This window comes from Dermacentor andersoni, chromosome 1 (genome assembly GCF_023375885.2).
Source record: "Dermacentor andersoni chromosome 1, qqDerAnde1_hic_scaffold, whole genome shotgun sequence".
Classification (NCBI taxonomy): domain Eukaryota; kingdom Metazoa; phylum Arthropoda; class Arachnida; order Ixodida; family Ixodidae; genus Dermacentor; species Dermacentor andersoni.
In genome coordinates this window covers 364469715-364489937 of record NC_092814.1, presented here as the reverse complement: position 1 = coordinate 364489937, position 20223 = coordinate 364469715, and the positions used below count along the sequence as shown (strand labels likewise).

The following is a 20223-nucleotide window of genomic DNA, read 5'->3' as shown; positions in this document are numbered from 1 at the left end:
CCGAAAGGGGCCTTTTAAAAATTGCAAGAAATCCAGAAGAAATGTTGAGGTGGGATCACCACAAGCATCCGACACATACTTCTCACTGTCTTGCAAGAGAAAACCCTACATTCCTCAGCCTTGCTTGCTTTACGTGAAGCTTGTCGACATCCTTCTCCGAGGCATCCAGGTGCTCCACAGAGTGAAGCGGAAGGTTCCTTATGAAAACGAAGCCCCGGAGCAACTGAATCATCTGCCGGGCCTCCCGTGAGGACAGCGTTGAAGCAGCTTGCCCTACCGCGCCATTGCTGCTGCCGTCGCTATCTGATGCAAGCATGGTCGCGACGATCGCCGCATTGGTTAGAAGCACTTAGTTTCCAAATCTACAGCCGTGAGCTTTCTTTTCACGGGCAACGTCGTGCATTGCCAATGAACAGCGGGCGGATCAGCCATCTTCCGTTTCGGTGATGAGAAACTGCGTGGCCAGGAACGATTTCAATGCAAACAACGAAGACCAACGCGAGCGATTAAGCTGTTTGCAGAACCGCAAGGAGTGAGGAGCCAGCGAGCAACATGCAAGCAGCCTGCGAGCGGCGCAGTTGGCACGGTCCATTCGTGTTTGGGAGGGGGGGAAGGATGACGGGAGAGAGGCGCGCAGAGATGGCTAGAATATAAGCGCGCGGTGGCTGTTGGAGCAGCGGCCCATCGTGCAGCGGCTTGAATTTCTTGTTTTCTTTCTTTCTTTTCAAGGATTTCGCATTTCACTACCTTTCGGCTCAGACACCCAGCAGCCAAACTTCATCATTATAACAGATAATGCAGCATCACAGCATTGTAGTAAGCCGGTTATTTCACCATGGAAAACATACAAAAGTTGATGGTGCAGCAGCTATAACCGATATATTGTTAAAACCGGTATCGTTATAAGTGGGTTCGACTGTAGCGGGTAGAGTTAGTGCCACTTGAAGCTTCTCGATGATACTGACGAAAATTCACAATAATAACCAAAGAAGTGACCCAGGACCACTGTGTTGCTACTTGAATTGTTAAAACAAGAAGAAAGAAAGAAACACTGCATACATGGAACTCGCACAACAAACTGCAGATCCAGCCTTTAGAACTTTGTGGCTTGGCTTGGCTGGTCTTGTTCTTCGGGCAAGGCCAGTGACGGCTGGATCGACTAGGCTTTATTAGCTTTTGTTTTGAGAAGGCAACGTGGCTGACGACCATGCTAGCAACCTATCAAAATAAATACAGGCGAATCTATATAACTAGAACTTGAAGGGGCCCGAAAATTTGTTCGAATTAAAAGGACTTGTTCTTGAAGTAGTGCACCATAGCATGATTCATGAACGGTGCGAGTCGTGAAATATCGCGGCGTGCAAGCACACAGCGAGCGAGGACCACAAAACTGCCCACGCCAGCCAACGCTCGCCTCCCAATAACAGTAGAAAACTAAACTTCAAAGAGCAGTGGGCGCCGGCGCGGAGACCGTCAAAGGTGAGGAAGTTACGAGGGAGTTAAGAGGGAGTGCGAGGGGAGCATAGTTGCGGGGAAGGGCAGGAGGGATTTGTTTTCCTACCAGCGTGATGGATGGCGCTAATTACCTCTGCCACCTAAGAAGTGGAGTTGCCAAGGCCGAACTGGGCCTCCGCCGCTGCATCTCTCTGCGTGCTCGCGTGCTTTTTCCTTTGTCTGCTGACAGATCAGCGCTGTGTTTACGTTCTTCGTCCTGCGTTCTTAACGCGAGTAATGTCTTATCAAGATGACGAAGTCGTTGCCGCTGATCATCATCATGTTGGTGTGCTCCCTTCTGTTGTGGCGTCACCGCGTTCAAAAAACAAGGAGAATGAGGTACTGGGTGTCACCTTCGTGTCCTTGTATTTGGGGTCTGTCTTGTCATACAGAATTGGATGTGGCGCACTGTCTCCAATTACCTTTTCATCGGGACGCCTCAGTTTATACTTGTCATTGTAAAGAAACAAGCGCAAACGAGACCAAACCAAGCCAACGAAAACAAGCGCGAGCGAAAGTTCACTCCAGCAGACGATAGTGCGAAACAAGCGGCCGGGCTGAACCAGACGCGAGTACGAATAGAGCGGTCGGGCAGGTCCGCATGACACCAGTTTTCTGCGTGTATGTCACTGTAGGAGCCACCTATTGGTGTCCTCCGCTCATGGCGAGCCGTGAAAAATTGACCCACGACCGATCCCTCGCATGGCGCGCATTTTGCCGCTAGTGCGGCTGGGGCATTATTTAGCGTGAGACACGTGGTGCGATTTTAGGTGTGATCCGTCGTACGGCGCATCGTGTCTGACTTGCCCCATACGACGATTTGGGACAAATAGCATGAGTGAGCGGCGCGTAGCTCCGCCCAGAACCAGCCAGCGCCCCTGCATGGACGCCTGGAATACTGCTTAACTTCGCAAAAAAAGTGAAAGCAAACGTGTTTGCGCAGCTATCTTTTAACCAAACGATGGCAATATAAGCATGTCAATGCATACACCGTAGACACATTTCCGCAAGGCTGCGTTCATAGTGTCTGCTTCCTTGACAGCTACCGATGGCTAGGAGCCAGCAGGCATAGCTCGCTTGGCCGCTGAATCCGACACCGGTGGCGCTTGCAACGTGATCGCATGCAACTTGTGGGAAACACGTGGGAAGACAGCTTACATGATGTCACGCCGTCTCGGCATGCGCACTCTTAGCACACGCAGCAGATTACCTCTAAAGCAGGGTGCACGGCTCCGTATGCGCTCAGCCATGCTCACAGCCACGGCAGAGACGCGCGCCAGCAATCACGACTTGTGCACATGAGCTCGCTCCTCTCCCCCTCTTTTCCTTTGCTCGCGCAGGGAGGCGGCACCTGTGCATGAAGCCATCATCTTTCTTTCTGACCCTCACACACTTTCACTCTCACCTATAGCACAAAGTGCAAGGAGTAAAATAAGATCTTATCGCACTTGGACTTTACAAGGAAACATGATGCGGCATCGCTTCAGCCGTCGCTCTTGTCATGCCGCCTGTGATTTGAGAGGTGCGTTTGCAAGCAGCCGCTTGTAATTCAATCATTTGACCATCTGCGTTTTCGTGGAAGCTTCCATTTGTCTCCGCATTCCTTTGCTGTGGAAGTGAAATTTCGTTTTATTTCAATCGCATACAAACACATCTTGTTATATTGGGGTTCTAATTACATGGTGTTCTATAGACAAGAGGTTACGAAGGGTTAAATACTTTGCTTTATCAACAATTTCGCTGTATTGAAGTTCGTTATATTAAGGTTTAACTACAATATTTGAAGTAAGTGTTGTTGAATCTATAAAAGTGAGTATCATGCCTTGAGACTTCGAAATATTTCATGTACAGGAACAAAAGATTGTTTTGTAGATCATTCTGCACAGAAAAAACTTGAGTATGCTATAGTGTTGCCTAATATGAGTCATTACGATGAAGAACTACAAGTGAACAGACTGGAGTGTTTAGGCCATCAGCAAATCCATCTCGTGCTCATTTTTATGACACTCGTGAGAAAAGATGTTATGGTCAAGTTTTAATAGAAAGCTGAGCATACTGTCTCAACAAGCTGCTTCGGTCTGCGTCTTCTCACCTAGCTGAGCCTTTCTTTTTTTTTAATTGTGTGGACAGAGCTTTACTGTCAAAAATTCGTGCTTGCCACATAAGATTTCTACACTGCTCACTCGTGTGCTGCAGTAGCACCTTTTGCAAAGCACAAGTGTTCAAGGTGACCTGTATGCTCCTTGCAGATGGCTGGCCAGATTGACATGAACCGACAAAGTGACATAATGGCAACTTTCGAGGAGATGCTGTGATTGGCCAGGAAGCACCACCGAGCATAACTGGCCCACCCCATGATGACGATGACTGTGCCTCGTGAGTGGTGGTGGTGACTTGTGATATAAGACTGCACCCATGTTTCCTAGCATCCTGTGCAAGGCCAAGACACACTTGCCAAGTTTCACCCCGTTCTGGGGGTGCCTCTTTTTGCCAACCACCTTTAGCTCAGTGGCAAACAGCGCCACCCTTTCATGCAATGGGACAGTCCTCATGGTGTAAATAGGGACAATCAACGCTGTCTGTGTGCGCGTGTGTGTGTGGCCAAGCTGTTATCAAGCCCCCTTTGTTTCAACCCGGCATACCATGGAGGTGTGCTTTGTCATATTCGTGTGGCATGCACAAGCATCCTTATGGAGCTTGTCAAAACTGTCTCCAAAAGGTGGCTGTGTGCACGCATTGTTCGGGTAGCAAGCAACAACAAGATGTGTTGGAGCATTTGTTTCTGGCGGGCGGGTTGTTGAGAAACTTTTGTGTTGCAGATGTTCTTTTTTCTTTTTTTGAAATCTTTTGCTGCATAGTGAGAGTGTCTGGAAAGTTAACTGGATATTCATGCACTGTGTAGTTTTGAGTTTGCAGTGGCTGCATGGTCATGTAGCCTCTCTCTTTAGATCCACAGTTTTTTATTTCTGCTGCCACAAAAAGAAAACCATTACAACGGTCACTTGTGTAACTTTCTTTTTCACATTTTAGATTGGGCACTAATTTTCACATCCATTACTGTAGTGCTATTGGCTGTTTAGTGTGCTTGTTGTTAATGTTTGTCATTGCACTCAAATTTTTCCCAATTAGTGGCTACATGATCATCTGCATAAAATTGTAGTGGCACATGGCAGGAGTGATTCATAAGTTGTACTTGTTATTTCCACCACTGGATGTTTAGTGCAAACGGCTATTTTTGCAATGGCTGCATAGTGATGCAACTATGGTCAGAGTTCAAATTGCACACAATCGGCGATGTGTGAACATTTCTTTTTTTTTTTGCAATTGTGCATTGTTTTCTGACGTTGTGTTCACGTGACTGCACTTGAAGTTTCTCCTGTATCCGTGTGGCCATCTCTGTATCAAAATTGTGGTTGACAGCAGCAATTTGTGTTTCATCTTTGTTCAAAAACCTTTAGCAAGCTATCCCAGCTCGGCGTGGTAAGTAATTGCAGCCCTGCTCTACACAAGGGTGGCTCGCCATGTGACCTCCGATCAAAGCACTACTGGCTTCACTCAGATAGCTGAAGCCAGAGGGCATGTTTGACAGCCTGCCAAGATAATCGGTTTTTTTTTTTTTTTTTTTTTTTTTTTTTTTTTTTTTTTTTTCGCCACAAAATGTGGATTCTGCAGACAGTGGTATTTTGTCCTTGTCTCTGGATCCTGATAAGTGGGATCTCTTGTCACTGCAGCATTTTGGTTTTTAGTTTCATCTGCTTCCCACAATACTCTCACTGCTCTTTGGTTCAGTAAAAGAAGGGTTTGATTTTATGTTTGGGGAAGGTCAAGGTGTGTTTTGGAGCTGGTATCCAGAGGCAAGTGTGGGTGGATGTGTGTGCATGTTAGGATATCAAGCCCAGGCCTGGGTGGTGTGTGTGTGTGTGTGTGTGTGTGTGTGTGTACGTGTGCGCGCGCGCAGCACGTTGATTTCCTTCACATGGTGTTTTTTTCCTCACCCAACATTTCTCTTGTGCGAGAGGCTTTCCAGGCACCAAGTCTTGTTGCACCCGTGGTGGTATACATACCCTCATTGGATTTTTACTGCTCATCATTTTGACAAGGTCTTAATCCACATGCATTGCCATGCCTGCAGCAGGAGGAAATTGGATGATAGCCTGTGGCTACAAGTCAAGCTGTCTCTTTTCAGAGCATATCAGGCAGTAGCAAACAAATGTGGCCGCAACATTTAACTATGGTATGCGTGCTTGCAGACTTTGCAGTACCATTCATCAAGAAAGACTTGGGAAGGGGGGGGGGGGGGGGGGGGGCGGTGCTGTGCCTGGAATGTATGTAGGCTAGGTGTGACAAGCTGGGCTGTAGGGTTCTAAGCGGTGCATATTTGACAGATTTGTACATAAGCTACGTGTGCATGCTTTCTTTTCAGGACCTATTTATTTTGCTGTGGTTGTAACAACCTAGAGGATATATATATATATATATATATAGATATCTATATATATATATACATAACATATATATATAAATATGTTTCTATTTGCTTGTCCTTTTTTTTTATTCCCCTGTAAATACGAGTGTCCACTGCATTGAGGCAATGGAGGCAAACTGCTGTTTCCTGCTCTTCTCTCTCTGGATGTCTGAAAGAATTGTGGAAAGTTTTTAAAATACAAAAGCAGCGGCAACTTTCAAGTGTACTGTGTTATTCTGTTCTCTGGCCTGGCGCCATCCTTCATTGTTGCATAGTGTTTCGCAAGTGCCTCTTAGAAACAAAATGCGTACGTGGCCAAGTATTGCCAAGCTACACTCAAGAAGGCTGCCAAGCCTACGCAGTTGTGGGTGTTGGTGCAATCGCACAAGCAGCTTGCTTCGCCTCCTACATCACTGAGCCGGTAGTGTGCTGCGCAAAATGTGTGAGAATGGATGAGCAGGTGCAGCCCCTGCAGGATTTCACCGTCAATCGGTTGGGTTGGGTATGATACATTAACAACATAATGTCTCCAGCACTTACACAAGTCTTGTGCTAAAAAACTTCTGCTCTCGTAACATATAATTTGCTGAGCAAAAGTTGTGTGAAAGTTAAAACAATCGAATAGTCTCATTCTTTTTATTTAGCCGCTAGGTGGTATCGCACACAGGCAGCATCGTTTGTCGTCCGCCACTGCATGTGGGCATATCGTCTGCTCTTCTGTCGTGTCACAAGAATGTTCAGCTGTCATCAGTTCGGCTGCCATCAGCCATCAGATGCAAGTTTGCCATTTAACTGTAACTCTGCCAATTTATAATTCCTACTTAAATCGCAAACAGTGTGCTGGATTCTGTCATTATAAATCGTGGTCATTTCATTTCCATCACCGTCTCGAAACACATTCTGGCCACTTTTCAGTCCCTTTAAGATGGTGGTGAAATGGTACAGCGGCTGCCTCTTGTGCAGGAGGTATTGGGTTCCAATCCTGGTGCCACCAGAAACCCGCTGTTTTTTTATAATGGGTAGAGATGTACCACAACCTGAGGCTGTTTTTTGTAATTGTTCTCAACTCAAAAGGAGGCCCTATAGATATTTGCGAGGGTCTCTGGATGCCCCTTGTCCCTATGATAGCTTTAGTGAAATAATCTGCCACAGCTGTGGAAGGCAGACGAGTGCTGTCACTGGGTGCTACTGGTAAAATGGGTACAAGCGCACTCCTGGCCTGGTGCTCGGAATCTATGTGAGCTCCAGACACTTGGAAGGACACCCACCTATTGGGAAGTTGGTGGCTCGTGACCGCTAGGCTCCTTTATTCCTGTCAGATGGCCACTGCAGAAAGTCTGCCAGGGCAGCGACGATAGTGCAGGATTAAGGAATCCTTTCGTTCATGGCACTCGATGAAGCAAGGGGACGAAGGACCACCCAAAGGTGGAAACGCCACAGAAGAATCTGTGAATCACGCGACAGCAGTATTGAGGACCACTTTTCAGGCTGGAACTGTTCGAAACTATTGAGCCCAAAGCGTGGTTTACGAGGCCTCTCCCAGACACACCCTAGAAGGCAAGCCAGGTGCCAGGCCAAGGTCTTAAGGTCCGGTTGGGTCTCTGGTGGCGGGTTTTGAACGAACCACCTCCCGAAGCCAAAGTGAACACCCTAACCATGGCTGCAATGGGGACCATGGCACTGCGTTTTTACAGTGAAGCTGTATATGGTTAGTTTCCAGCGGATCGGTATCCGTAGACCAAGAACTGTAGGCTGATCCCAAAGATAGTGCGATACCGGGCCGACCCACAGCAAAGATGAAACAGGCTTGAAGCACTCCACCAACTTGTAAAAATAAGTTTAATATCTTGGGTCCAAATATAACCCTTATCAGATACTAAGCTGATAACAGATACTACACTTTGACCCGCGTCGGCCATGTCTACATTCGCACCACCCTCTCTCTGTCGACATTCCAAGCGACTGCGTATCTCCTTTCCTTCCACTCTCGTGGTGCAGGTCCCGTCAAAATGTCACGTGTGTCTATAATAGTTTCCTCTGGCTCCTAGGGGCGTCGGTCCCGTCGTCCACGCGAATGTATATAAAAATCACGGTAAATGAGTCCGTACCCATGTTGAAAATTATGTGTCACCTCTGTGTCATATACTAAACAGCTTCGCTGGTCATCCACCTTCACAGAGTGGAATGGCTCATGATTTTTTGCTTAACTGATGGCAGCGCTAGTAATATGGAGGCGCTTTAGCCAAAGCCATCGGTGCTGCCGGGGAAAACTGCGTATATGCCGTTGTGACAAACGTTTGTTGAGACATCAGCATTCAGTTGCCTGCATTACGGTGAACCGTCGCCAACAGCGGTGACGCTGTATTGTGATGACGTGAAAGTAAATATTCTCAATCTTAATGGCTGCTCCGATGACAGTGCTCGCAGCATCTGAGAGCACTCTATGGGGAAGGAGAGTGATTGAAAAGTACCAGCCAAATGCAAGGCACGCGCTCCCTTTCAACCAGTCAAAGACAATGCTGCTCGTGAGAGCGGTCTAGAGTGCTTCGAAATGACCAAGACTCCGTAAGTGTGCTGTGCCAGGTCGAGCTTTGCAGCAGCCGGCGTCTGCTTTCTGGTCTAAGGCTATAGTGCAGATATAGAAGCTTTGTGCAAGGACACTATCTCCACTACTGCCAGCGAGGAAAAGGAGCAAGAACTTTTGACCGAGGACATTTTTCTTGGGGACAGGAGGGATGAGACCTGAGAACATGGGCAACAGTGGGAAGCAGGGTGAAAGAAGCCTTTTGGAAGCATGTCGCATCCCAGAAGAGACCAGCAACCTAGGGTTGTCTAACAGATATACCTGCTGGGATGTTCCCTGCATGTACCAGAATGATCCTGAAAAGCTCGCAAAGTGAAACACCGAAAGAGGGTGCCCCAGCTGGATCTCTTTTTTTTAGATGTCCTTGGGGCGTTAGTCAGACATGTAATCACGGCATAGGACTTAGTCTGTATGTAATTACTTGTTTATCAGCAGTATACTGTGACTTTCCAAGCTTGTAATGTGTCACGCAGAGTCTGTGTGAAAGTTGCAATGTCTTATTGCAACTACTACTGCAAATGATCACGAATCTATCCCCATGTACATATGTAGGGTGCCCTAGGTAATTTTAACCAAGCTGTTAGAAAAAAAGAAAAAAAAAACACTGCAAGACAAAATTATAAGACCTACAGTGTTCCATCATTGGACCTCTGACGATAGAATGCCATAGGTGTTATAATTGCATCTTGGACCGTGTTTCTTCTAACAGCTTGGTGTTGTGTCGGCAGCGGCAGGCAAGCGGGGGGCCCCGACGGGCGAACGCGCGGCTAGCGCCGGCGCAGTGAAGAAGACACGGAGCTAACTGCTCCCGCTGAAAACCGGAACGAAGACTCCGCCGACCTGCGGCTGTTTATTACTTATAAAGGCTTCACATGCTAGATGACACCTCCCGATTGGTCCAAGCTTGTCACATGACAGAAAGGGGGTACGCCATCTAGCTAAGCAATTACAAAACATACATGTGCGATGACACAGATCTGACAGGGGGCGACACTATACTACATCATCCCCCCCTGGAAACAAAGTAAGCATACAGTGAAACGTGCACACATGACGCGCACTTAAGTCCAAGGACAAATTCAGTTCGTTCACCCCCACGTTCACACACGCGCACCAGTCGCACACAAAGCACGCACTTAAGTCCACAACAATTTCAGTCCGTCCTTGCCCAAGTTCACATACACGTGCACCAGTCTTGGGCACCAAAACACAGGCAGTCACTCAAATAAAGTCCAACAAGAAACACGGCACAAAACTCACTGCACCGCAACAAGGAGCACATTTTATACCTGTGTTAATGAAACATGTGGACTGTCTGCTAAATGTCACAACGAGGCCCCTAGCCGTGGCATTTCGAAGACGTAAATACGCTCTACACTACAGAAACAAAATCATCGAGCCACGGAGGCAGTTTTCTGTCACGATGAGGACGCGTGCGTACTTCAGAAGAACTTAGGGGGTTGCGACGCGTATCGGTCGACTTTAAAGACCCAGTCGTCCCACTACTATTTACCTCCCCCTGGTTGGAAAACTGAATGTGGTTGTCGCTCAAAGCTGGAGAGGGTTGCCCAGGAAGCTCCTCTCGAAGTCCCAACAAGTCCTGGGAGGCTACCAATTCCCCAACGGAATCAGAGACGACTGCTGACTGTGTAGACTCGGAAGTGATACAGTCAGACGAACTACTTAACTGATGCCTATGAAAGGACGATGTCACTACAGACGAGTCATCGGAATGACTATCCAGGTTTGAATACGAGTACAAAAAATCTTTATCACTTGTACACAATGTACTACCTGCTGGATCCTTCATCACTACGGTTAACTTAGACACATGCCACGTTTGCCCATCACCGAGTAGAAAAGTAGATGGTCCTATCTGGGCCTTGACTTTACGAGGTTTACTGTACTTAAAGAATCCTTTCCTGTTAAATCTTATTCTGACGGTGTCTCCCACCTTGACACGAGTTGCCTGAGCACCTCTACGTTTGTCTACGTACTGTTTAGTCTGCGACTGTTTCTGCAAGACCCTTTCTTGCACTTGAGACATAAGACTGTCCTGTTCTCGTAGATCTACACAGAGCCGCATGGTTCCATCCTTCTTGCGCACCACCACGAGTGGAGACACCCACTCAGTAGCCTCGACGCGCTCGATGACGTCGCAGTCCTCGAGACGTCGCAATTCATGTGTGACCTGGTCACGGAGAGCCAGGGGTAGTCGGCGCAACTTTGAAGATACTGGTTTCGCATCTTGCTGCCGATGAATTCGGTGCACAAAGTTGTTGACGAGGCCCAACTCGTCACTGGAAAGGTGATCAAAACCCGGAGGCACACCTGTGGGGCTCTGTACTGAAGGAAGCGATGGTAGACGACATGGCAGCGACGTACCGTCGATCTGTATGCCCAAGCGTTGGATGGCGTCTAAACCCAGCAGTGATGTTCCTGTAGTCGTTACGTGGAACGTGACGGAGCATGACCTTTGGAAAAACTGGACAGTGGCTTGAAACAGGCCTTGAATGTCAATGCGTTGCTTGGAGAAATTTTTCAAGTCCACTGTTTGTGACAGTCTGTGCTGTCGACTAAAGTGCTTTCCAAAATCTTCGGCCGTCATCAATGAGACAGACGCTCCCGTATCCACCGGCAGTCGCATGGAGACGCCGTTCACTACGACTGGAACTTCCAAATCTTTTTTAGTTTCAAAAGCGCTTACCGTCAAGACAGACGCGGACGGCTGCCCTGCGGAAGTTGAAGACAGCGTCTCTGCGGAAGAGACGTGTTGAACAGTACGGGTTTTTCGGCATACTGATGCAAAATGGCCCAACGTGTGGCAGGCGTTGCACCGCCGGTTCCTTGCTGGACAATTCCTGTACGTAGCAATATGCTTCGTGCTGCCACACCGATCGCATGCACCACGGTTCCCGGAGGAGCCATGTGCGAAATGTCGGCCCTCTCGGCGGCTTCCCGGAAGAAGTCTGCCCTCTCGGCGGCTTCTCGGAAGAAGTCTGCCCTCTCGGCGGCTTCTCGGAAGAAGTCGGTCGTCTCGGCGGCTTCTCGGAAGAAGTCGACCATCTTGGCGGCTCCCCGGAAGAAGTCGGCCATCTTGGCCCGTCGACGGAACGCCAAGTTGAGATGCCTCGATTCTTCGTACATTTTCGGAGCCGAACGCGCGGTTCGCTCGATGCAAGGCTTCTAACGAGCGTCCAATTTCTTCTGCCTTGTCCAGGGACAGGGTTTCGCCATGAGCCAGCAACTTTTCGCGAACGCTGACGTTCGCTACGCCATGTATTATCTGGTCTCGGACGCGCTCGTTGTAGGCTGTGCCGAAGTTGCACTGTACCGCCTTCTCCTTCAATGCGGTCACGAATTCCAGGAATCCTTCTCCGTCGAACTGCTTCCGACTGGTGAATTCGTGCCGTTCCGCCAGGACATTTGTTGACGCGGCGAACAGCCGGTCAAGCCGCTCCAAGAGTCTCGGAAACTCTGACGCTGGCGGGACCGCATCACTTGACGTTGACGCTGCGCCGGTCGACTGCCTTGCTGCTTCACTTGACGGTGACGCTGCGCCGGTTAACTGCCTTGCTGCTTCCTGCTCCTCGTCTGCGAAGTACTTCCGTTGTCCCTCACGCCCGAGAGCGCTGACGAGCGCGGACGCTCGTCGCGCGTCCGTCCAGTCGCCACCGCCGGCCGCTTCGAGGTGGGCCTGAAAAATTTTTTTCCAGCGGTACCAAGGGATTAACGGTGGGCCGGGCACTTCAAGAAAAACGGGAAGGTTCGCCGTAAAAGACGCCATGCCCGGTAGCGTGCAGGAGACAGTGCAGAAAACAAGCCGGAGCTCGCAGCAGGAATGGGGCAAGGAAGAACAAAGGGGGCGAGAAGGCCTAGGCTCGGAAGCCTCGCGACGCCAAGTGCGTCGGCGGCGTTTGCCTGCCGTGCGGACACGGGAAGGGTCGCTTCACTTACGAAGCTCGTTGGTTTCCCGGGGCTTCGGTCGGAACCGCTGCGGGAATCCCATCCTCGTCGCCAAAAGATGTTGTGTCGGCAGCGGCAGGCAAGCGGGGGGCCCCGACGGGCGAACGCGCGGCTAGCGCCGGCGCAGTGAAGAAGACACGGAGCTAACTGCTCCCGCTGAAAACCGGAACGAAGACTCCGCCGACCTGCGGCTGTTTATTACTTATAAAGGCTTCACATGCTAGATGACACCTCCCGATTGGTCCAAGCTTGTCACATGACAGAAGGGGGGTACGCCATCTAGCTAAGCAATTACAAAACATACATGTGCGATGACACAGATCTGACAGGGGGCGACACTATACTACACTTGGCTAAAGTTAGCTATGTGAGCTGCCCAATGTCTATTGTGAGTGTTGGCAGTGAACATGTGCGGCACACATGGTAGCCACTGAACGCTATGCATTGCATCTCTGCCACATATATATTAACAAGGTCGACTTGTTGCTGGGCTAGTTGGTTCATATGGTATGAAGTAAAATTAAGAGCTTAAAGGGACCCTGAAACGGTTTTGACGATTTTCTACAAACGCACTGAGTCGTTAGAGTAGGTCCTTCTGATCATTAATTGACACATCTAAGTGCTCCGCATAAAGCGTGTAATTTATTAAAAGGTTTTAAAGATGCACGTCGCTGCCAATCGCAGCACACTGCTTGGCGGAATTTTAAGCTGCCGCTACCCATATGACGGAAATCACCCATATGACGTCAGTGGGGCGAGCTATCCGATTGGCTGACCAGGGCGCATGATCGATAATTTTTCGAACTTTATGGTAAACAAATGATGTTCTTAATAGTTGGAATGTTAGTTAATTTGTTTTTATAAAAAGAAGTAACGTAAAGAGAATGCACAAGAAAAATTTTGCAGTACACTTAAGCTCTTCCGGCACACAGAAGTGTTGTCTGCTTGTGTTACAACGTGCTCCGTCTTTGACGAGAGCTCCGCCGTCAGTGTCGGTCTGTCTTTTTGCAAGCGCTACGATTCAAATTTGTTGCGTTGTGGACTGCAAACGTGTTGCGACTGGCAATATGTCAAGCTGCGACATCGTGACCCTCTGCAAGCCACTAGACGAGCGGACTGGCTGCGGAGCATTGGACTGCCAGCATCCGATCGGCGCCAGGATTTGCGCGATTGCAGCCGTCACTTTACACTGGAAGATTACTAACGCAATAGCGTTTCGCGAGTCTGGTACTAGGGTAAATGCCAGCGCAAGGGGACAGGGCCTGGCCGTGTCCCCTTGTGTGTCGTTTCATGGAATGAACAGAAGCGCAAATGTGAATGGTCTGAATGATGCAGCCACCTGATGGCATTGAGCTCAACCAGACACAGTAGCAGTAACGTAGTGTATTCTTCTTTGCTGCTGGTGTAAATTTTTCGCAGGAGCGTAATCGTTAACACGATGTTTTTGTAAATGTTTAAAATGTTTTACACTTGGTTAGAGCAATATCAGCTCTTTCTTTGGCTGGTTAAGCTCTGCACCAACGGGTGGCTGGACCGTGGAGACCGATCAGGCAGCTCACGTACGTCTGCACTGAAGTTCCTTCATGAGCTTGAGTTTATCTCTCAACCGTTCCGTCGAAACGTTCAGCTAGTGTGTAATTACCGGAATACCAGACACGTTCGGCGTTACAACAGAATGCTCACAACGCACGCTGCTTCGATAGCTCTCGCTCGGGATCGACGGCCAAGCAGCTAGCGGAGAGGCTTCGCGCAGGCGGGGGCGGGCTCCAAAACAACCGGAAGTGGACGATGTGACGCTGCATAGTGACGCAGAATCAGTGAAGGCGGAGCTTAGTCCCAATCGCTCGGCGATCGAGTTGAGGAGGAAAAGCATGGCTAGGGAGGAGGGTAACTTGTAATCGCTTGTAGCTCCATTAATACGTAACGCTTCACTTGATTTGTGGTGCGAATGTTCTACTTAAGCTTTACCCTACGCGTCTACAAAATTTGTCCGAACCGTTTCAAGGGCCCTTTAACAAAAAAGACATGGACAAGACTGAACGCCACAAGTGCTCATGAACAACTGAGGAAATAAATACACCTGGTAGCAAAGCTTCCATAGAAGTCCATAGTATGGTGGCTAGAGTATATATTAACAAGCTTGACTGGTTGCTGGGCTAGTTGGCTCATATGGTATTAAGTAAAATTCAGAGCCTAACAAAAAAGACGCGGACAAGTGTAATCACTCCGATAGGGCGCGGCGGTCAGGGGCACGGTGAACAAGGTGCGGAGACGGCATGTGCGCAGCAGTTGCATCGCAATTTTGTTGGCGTTCCACGTGGTTTTGCAAGTTCCCTAGTGTTAGCGTGCCTAGTCAAGAATGCCATCAACAAAAAAGAACTCGGGGATGGTGTTTTGTGCCAAAATGCGATTTAGGGTACAAATTGTTAATATAAAAAGTGTCGCTTTCCGTGCGTCAGCATCCAAAGACAAATTGGCAGCTTGGAAACAGGCTATCCCAAGGGCTGACATACTTTTACAGGAGAATTCAGCTGTCTGGGAAAGACAGTGACGCAAGGTAAGCGATTGGAACCCATCTAAGCACGTTTTTACCTTAACTGCTGCCAGAGCTATTATACTCTTGAAACAGTTGCACCCTTTGGGGTGTATATTTGTCCCACGACAATAATTGTTTGCCTTGCTTACGTTTCCTTTCTTGAAAACGCTGTGCTCGCTACTTTCTTGTCGAGAATGCTATGTCACGCTGATAAGGCGCATGCCATTCATCACTTAGAAGTACCCAGGAGGCACACAGCTAGCTAGTAGACGCCTACCTTCCAGCTTGATCTAAGGCCACAGCTAGTAGCCATCTTTTGTAAGCTCTACTCTAGACCTAGACCTCTACAAGCCAGCTGTTAGCTCAGCTAATGCTCTCTCCACTTACGGCTACTAGCCATCTTGGGAAGCACTGCTGTAGTTGCGGTGTAGACATTCAACATCCAGGCTTGTTGAAGCTTCGCAGGCGCTTTAGTTAGCTCTACTTACCATGTTTACAATCTTGGAAGGTTGAATTCTTATTTTACCTGTTGCTACAAAAGCGCAAGAAAGGCAACGACCATAGTAAAATTTTCACTTTGACTGTGGTCAGCATCTTGTGACGAGTTGATTCCCAAGCAGATGAGTTGTTGTCAAGCCCTTGATTTCATGCCACTGTAATATTGCACAAATATCGAATTGATAATCATTTAAAGAAGTAACAAATACAGTGAAACTAAATACTTTTTGTGAATACATAACGCCAGTACAGAAATAGTTTTCCCAATGTTCACAAAGAAACGGAGTGTTCTTCACTCCTTGTAAACTGAAAACGGTTTTCACCTAAGCTCGTGCAAGTATATGCATTTCTAGGGATCAAATGGCATCGGCACTAACCAGCTTTAATATGTACCAAAGTTGCTGACGAAACATTATTGGGGGCTTTCATACAAAGTATGGCATCTGCCTCTACGCATCTGCAGCAGAACAAGTGACTTTACATTATGCCCCTTTATTTAAAAAAAAAAAATTTAATACAGCTTAAACAAGGGTAGCAGTTCAGTCTAAGCACACACTAAGGGCACATAAGGCATTGCAGTCCACTCATTTTGTTCAGCGATTCTCAAAGTTCGAGCACCATGCCTGTAAATAGTTATACATTTTTAGAGTCGGAAAGGACGATTGTTTTGTGATACTAGTGGATCGGCATTAGCATACTATACCATGCATGGCGGATATAGCAGTGCACTTGATAAGCATGTCTGTCTGAAATAGCACAGCAGATGTACGATTCTATTTCTCTTGTTCTGCAGGCCAGGAGTAGGTTCCACTGCATGTGCATCTTATGTGCAGTAGACTTGTACTGCTATGAAAATGCATGATTCATATGCAGAAAACCACATATGCCATTTCCACAAGAAAATACAGCCAATAAATATCATGAGCCATTCCACTCTGTGAAGGTGGTTGACCAGTGAAACTGTTTAGCACACGACATGGAGGTGACACATAATTTTGAACGAAGGTACGAACTCATTGTCTTGATGGGTGGTCATCGTGACGAAAGGTACGCACACTCTTATTGTCTTGATCGGTGGTCATTATTTCACTCGCAACTGCAATCACATTCTTTGATAATGTCAAATCGATGCACGTACGCCGCTGGGTATTCGGTTGGGCCGGATCGATGTGGCATTGCTAGGGATATGTCTGCAACAAGGACTGCGTAAACTGCTCCCTTTTCGGTACCGGCACATCCATGTTGAAATCGATGACAACAGGGGTAGTGTCATCGCAGCTAATTTAGGCAAATTGAATAGCCATGAACCTTACGGGACTATGAGTCATTGCATTTTTTGCTTGCTTCCCCCCCCCCCCCCGCCCCGTAAGCAGCCATGAGCCATTGCTCACAGGGGTATGCCATTGATGATAGTTTTCGACATGCTGTATTGTATGTTGTATGCATGATTAGAAAAAATTTAAGCACTGTGCGCTTTAATTTGCCGAGTGCTTGTAGCCTCTGCCTTACGGGGCTATAAGCCATTGCATTTTTTGCTTGCTTAAGGGAGCATGAATGCTTACAGGAGTATGAGTCATTGATGATGATAGTTTTTGTTCATGGAGAACAAAAATGCATGGAACCCTAGCCATATACAGCTTTGCTGTAAAATACCACTATCACCTCGGGTAAACTGCGCTCTAAATCGTTGCATGCAGTACTAAAGGCAGCAGATGTAAATGCAAGTGTTTGGAGAGTGCATTTTAATGAAGCGAAAACAGCATGCAGAAAGGATGTTTCCTGTCTCTGCATAGACACAACCTTGCATAATTGCTCATAGATGCTTAAGGGAGCAGTAAAAAAAAAATCAGTTTATTTCATAAATATCTATGTGATTCAGTATGGTTGCTATGAATATGACTAATAGAGTGGATCCTTAGTAAATGCAACTTCCTTACAGAGAATTTAGAAATGTTAATTATAGATGCACCAAAAATAACAAGTTGTCTTGTTCAAATGGTTATTCAAATGTTTGTAAAATAGGTACAGGAACCAGTGAGCTTTTTTTTTTTTTGAGTGCATCACTAAATATAGTAGACTTTATTTTCAAATGAAGGGGGGGGGGGGGGGGCAAACAGTGCAGAGAAAGAACAGGATAATACTTCGATGGAATTGTAAGCTTGAAAGGCAGCAAAGGCACATTCACAATATTCTCTTGAATATATTGCTCCAGTAACCAATGTTCTAAACAACTTATTTTGCCTAAACCATGGCTGCAAAAGCTATACCATTGTCACACTGACGCAAAACTGATGTGTAGTGCTTTCAAAAGTTACCAATTGGTTTTGCAACTCAACTGTGGCTGGCCTACCACAAAAAGCTCGTTGTGGACCCTGGAGCCATGTTTTGATTAGGAGGCCCACCATTTCTGCTAACCGGAAAGGCTTGATTTTCACCCTGGAATACTGTGTTGCAATCTTTTACGGACAACTGGGACCACAATTTCTTGAGCAGCACAAATAATTATTAGACGTAGTAGTTCTGAGGAAATCTGCAAGGTGGAGAGAAGTAATTAATAAAGGGAAAATCAGACATCCACCCATTCGTAGCAATTGCTACAAAGGAAACCCATACAGGTTCCTCGAAAGAAAAGCCTCAGAGTTGGAAGAAAAACTTGTCCTGGTCCGGGACTCAAACCCGGCACCACCGCCTTTCCGGGGCAGCCGCTCTACCATCTGAGCTAACCAGGCGGCTAGCAGATGGCAGGGCGAAGTCGAATTTGTCGACAACACGAAGCACAGGCAAGTGTTTGACGTAGTAGTTCTGCGGAAAATCGCAAGGTGGAGAGAAGTAATTAATAAAGAGAAAAACTTGTAGCAATTGTAGCAATTGCCTTTGTAGCAATTGCTACAAATGGTTGAATGTCTGATTTTCCCTTTAATAATTACTTATCTCCACCTTGCGGGTTCTGCAGAACTACTACGTCAAACACTTGCCTGTGCTTCGTGTTGTTGACAAATTCGACTTCACCCTGCCGTCTGCTAGCCGCCTGGTTAGCTCAGATGGTAGAGCGGCTGCCCCGGAAAGGCGGTGGTCCCGGGTTCGAGTCCCGGACCAGGACAAATTTTTCTTCAACCCTGAGGCTTTTCTTTCGAGGAACACGTATGGGTTTGCTTTGTAGCAATTGCTACGAACGGGTGGATGTCTGATTTTCCCTTTATTAAGTAATTATTACATCACATTTTGTGCAGCTGGTTTAAAATGTACTCCAAGTGTAGCACTATTTTGTATATGAAGGAGGAGACTATTCACATCACCGAAACCATAGTTGGAATACGTGCGGTATCATAAACAACTCAAGCATGATACGGTTGGCTCAATACAGTATGATATAGGCGGACTCCCTCCCCTGATATCTTGTTGAGTGGTCTCTGTTTTTGCAACATGGTCATAGTGTGTGTGTACACATCAGTTGTGTGTGCTACCATGAGATTGCCACATCGAGTATTGGCGACATGAATAGACTTCTGTTTCACGTCCAACGCCACACTACACTTTGCGCATGTTTTCAGCTGTCGCACTAAAAATAATGTATTAATAATATATCTGTATTGTTAAACCAGTAATGGTATATTAAACCAATAACAGTAGCGAGCGCAGCGTGGAAGGCAACGCAAGCAAGGCAGATGACGATTATTGTTGTGTGGCAAATATGCACTTCAAAGGGTGTACATTTGTTTAAGAGTGCACTCTAAAGAAAGTTTACGCGCTTTGGGGTGTATATCTGCCACAACGACAATCGTCATGTGCCCCTTGCATGCTTGCGTTCCCTTTCTTGCAAACGCCGCGCCCGGTATATTTTCCTGTCGGCAATGCTATGTCATGCTGATAACGCGTATGCCGTTCGTTACTGGGAAGTACCGGGCTCGTAGCGTTAGAGAAAGGAAATGCGGACAAGACAGATGCCGTTTATCGTTGTGTGGCAAGATACGACTCAAAGGGTGTAAGTTTTTCTTGCACTCTTAAAACGGTTGCACCCTTTGGGGTGTATATTTGTCCCACAACAATAATCGCCATCTGCATGCCCTGCTTGCGTTTCCTTTCTTGAAAATGCTGCGCTCGCTAATTTCCTGTTAAGAATGCTACGTCACGCTGATAGCGCGCGTGCCGTTGATGACTGGGAAGTACCGGGCTCGCTGCGTTAAAGAAAGGAAATGCGGACAAGACAGATGACGATTATCGTTGTGTGGTAAGATACGACCCAAAGGGTGTAATTTTGCTTAAGAGAGTAGTAACCCTCGATACTTACAGTTCGAATTGTTTATCTTTTTCGGGTGAGTGATTTTCACCGCCTAACAAATGTTACCGCTCAGCGCGGGACGCGCCTGCATGTATCGGACGTTTCTGGAATGTTATCGATGCTAATTCCATCCGCCGTCTGTTGCCACCGAACATTGTGTAATCTGATTGCATGTATGCGCGACGCGAATGGCGTAGAACTTTCTGAAAGACATGTGGCACAGCGATTACTCTGGAAGGTTCGATGGCTCGTGTATGAAAGCCGACGCGCTTGACCGGCAGATCAGATTTCGACGATCGCCGACTGTGTTCGCCGCAAGGGATTTAAATTAAATGTAGCCTGTTTTTGTGGGCACAGGTTCGCCCAATAGAAGTTAGTTTCGTCATATAGAAAGGAATACA

General features: G+C 47.4%; 1 protein-coding gene, 1 non-coding gene and 1 pseudogene across 11 annotated transcripts in view; 2 read left to right on the top strand and 1 right to left on the bottom strand.

The window, feature by feature from the left end:
- The window catches only part of LOC126516459 (bromodomain-containing protein 3-like), a 159913-nt gene extending 153739 nt beyond the window's left edge, over positions 1-6174 (top strand). For all 10 annotated transcript variants that reach the window (XM_055063937.2, XM_055063936.2, XM_055063934.2 and 7 more), the window contains one exon: positions 3744-6174. In XM_055063937.2, coding sequence (XP_054919912.2) covers positions 3744-3809 — 66 coding nt within the window. In that variant the 3' untranslated portion in view covers positions 3810-6174. The remainder of the gene's footprint in view (positions 1-3743) is intronic.
- Positions 6175-7701: 1527 nt separating this feature from the next.
- Positions 7702-7878, bottom strand: LOC126516961 (U2 spliceosomal RNA; annotated as a pseudogene).
- Positions 7879-18569: 10691 nt separating this feature from the next.
- TRNAS-GGA (transfer RNA serine (anticodon GGA)) lies at positions 18570-18644 on the top strand. Its single transcript has one exon. It is a non-coding gene; the product is annotated as a tRNA-Ser (tRNA).
- Positions 18645-20223: the final 1579 nt, after the last annotated feature.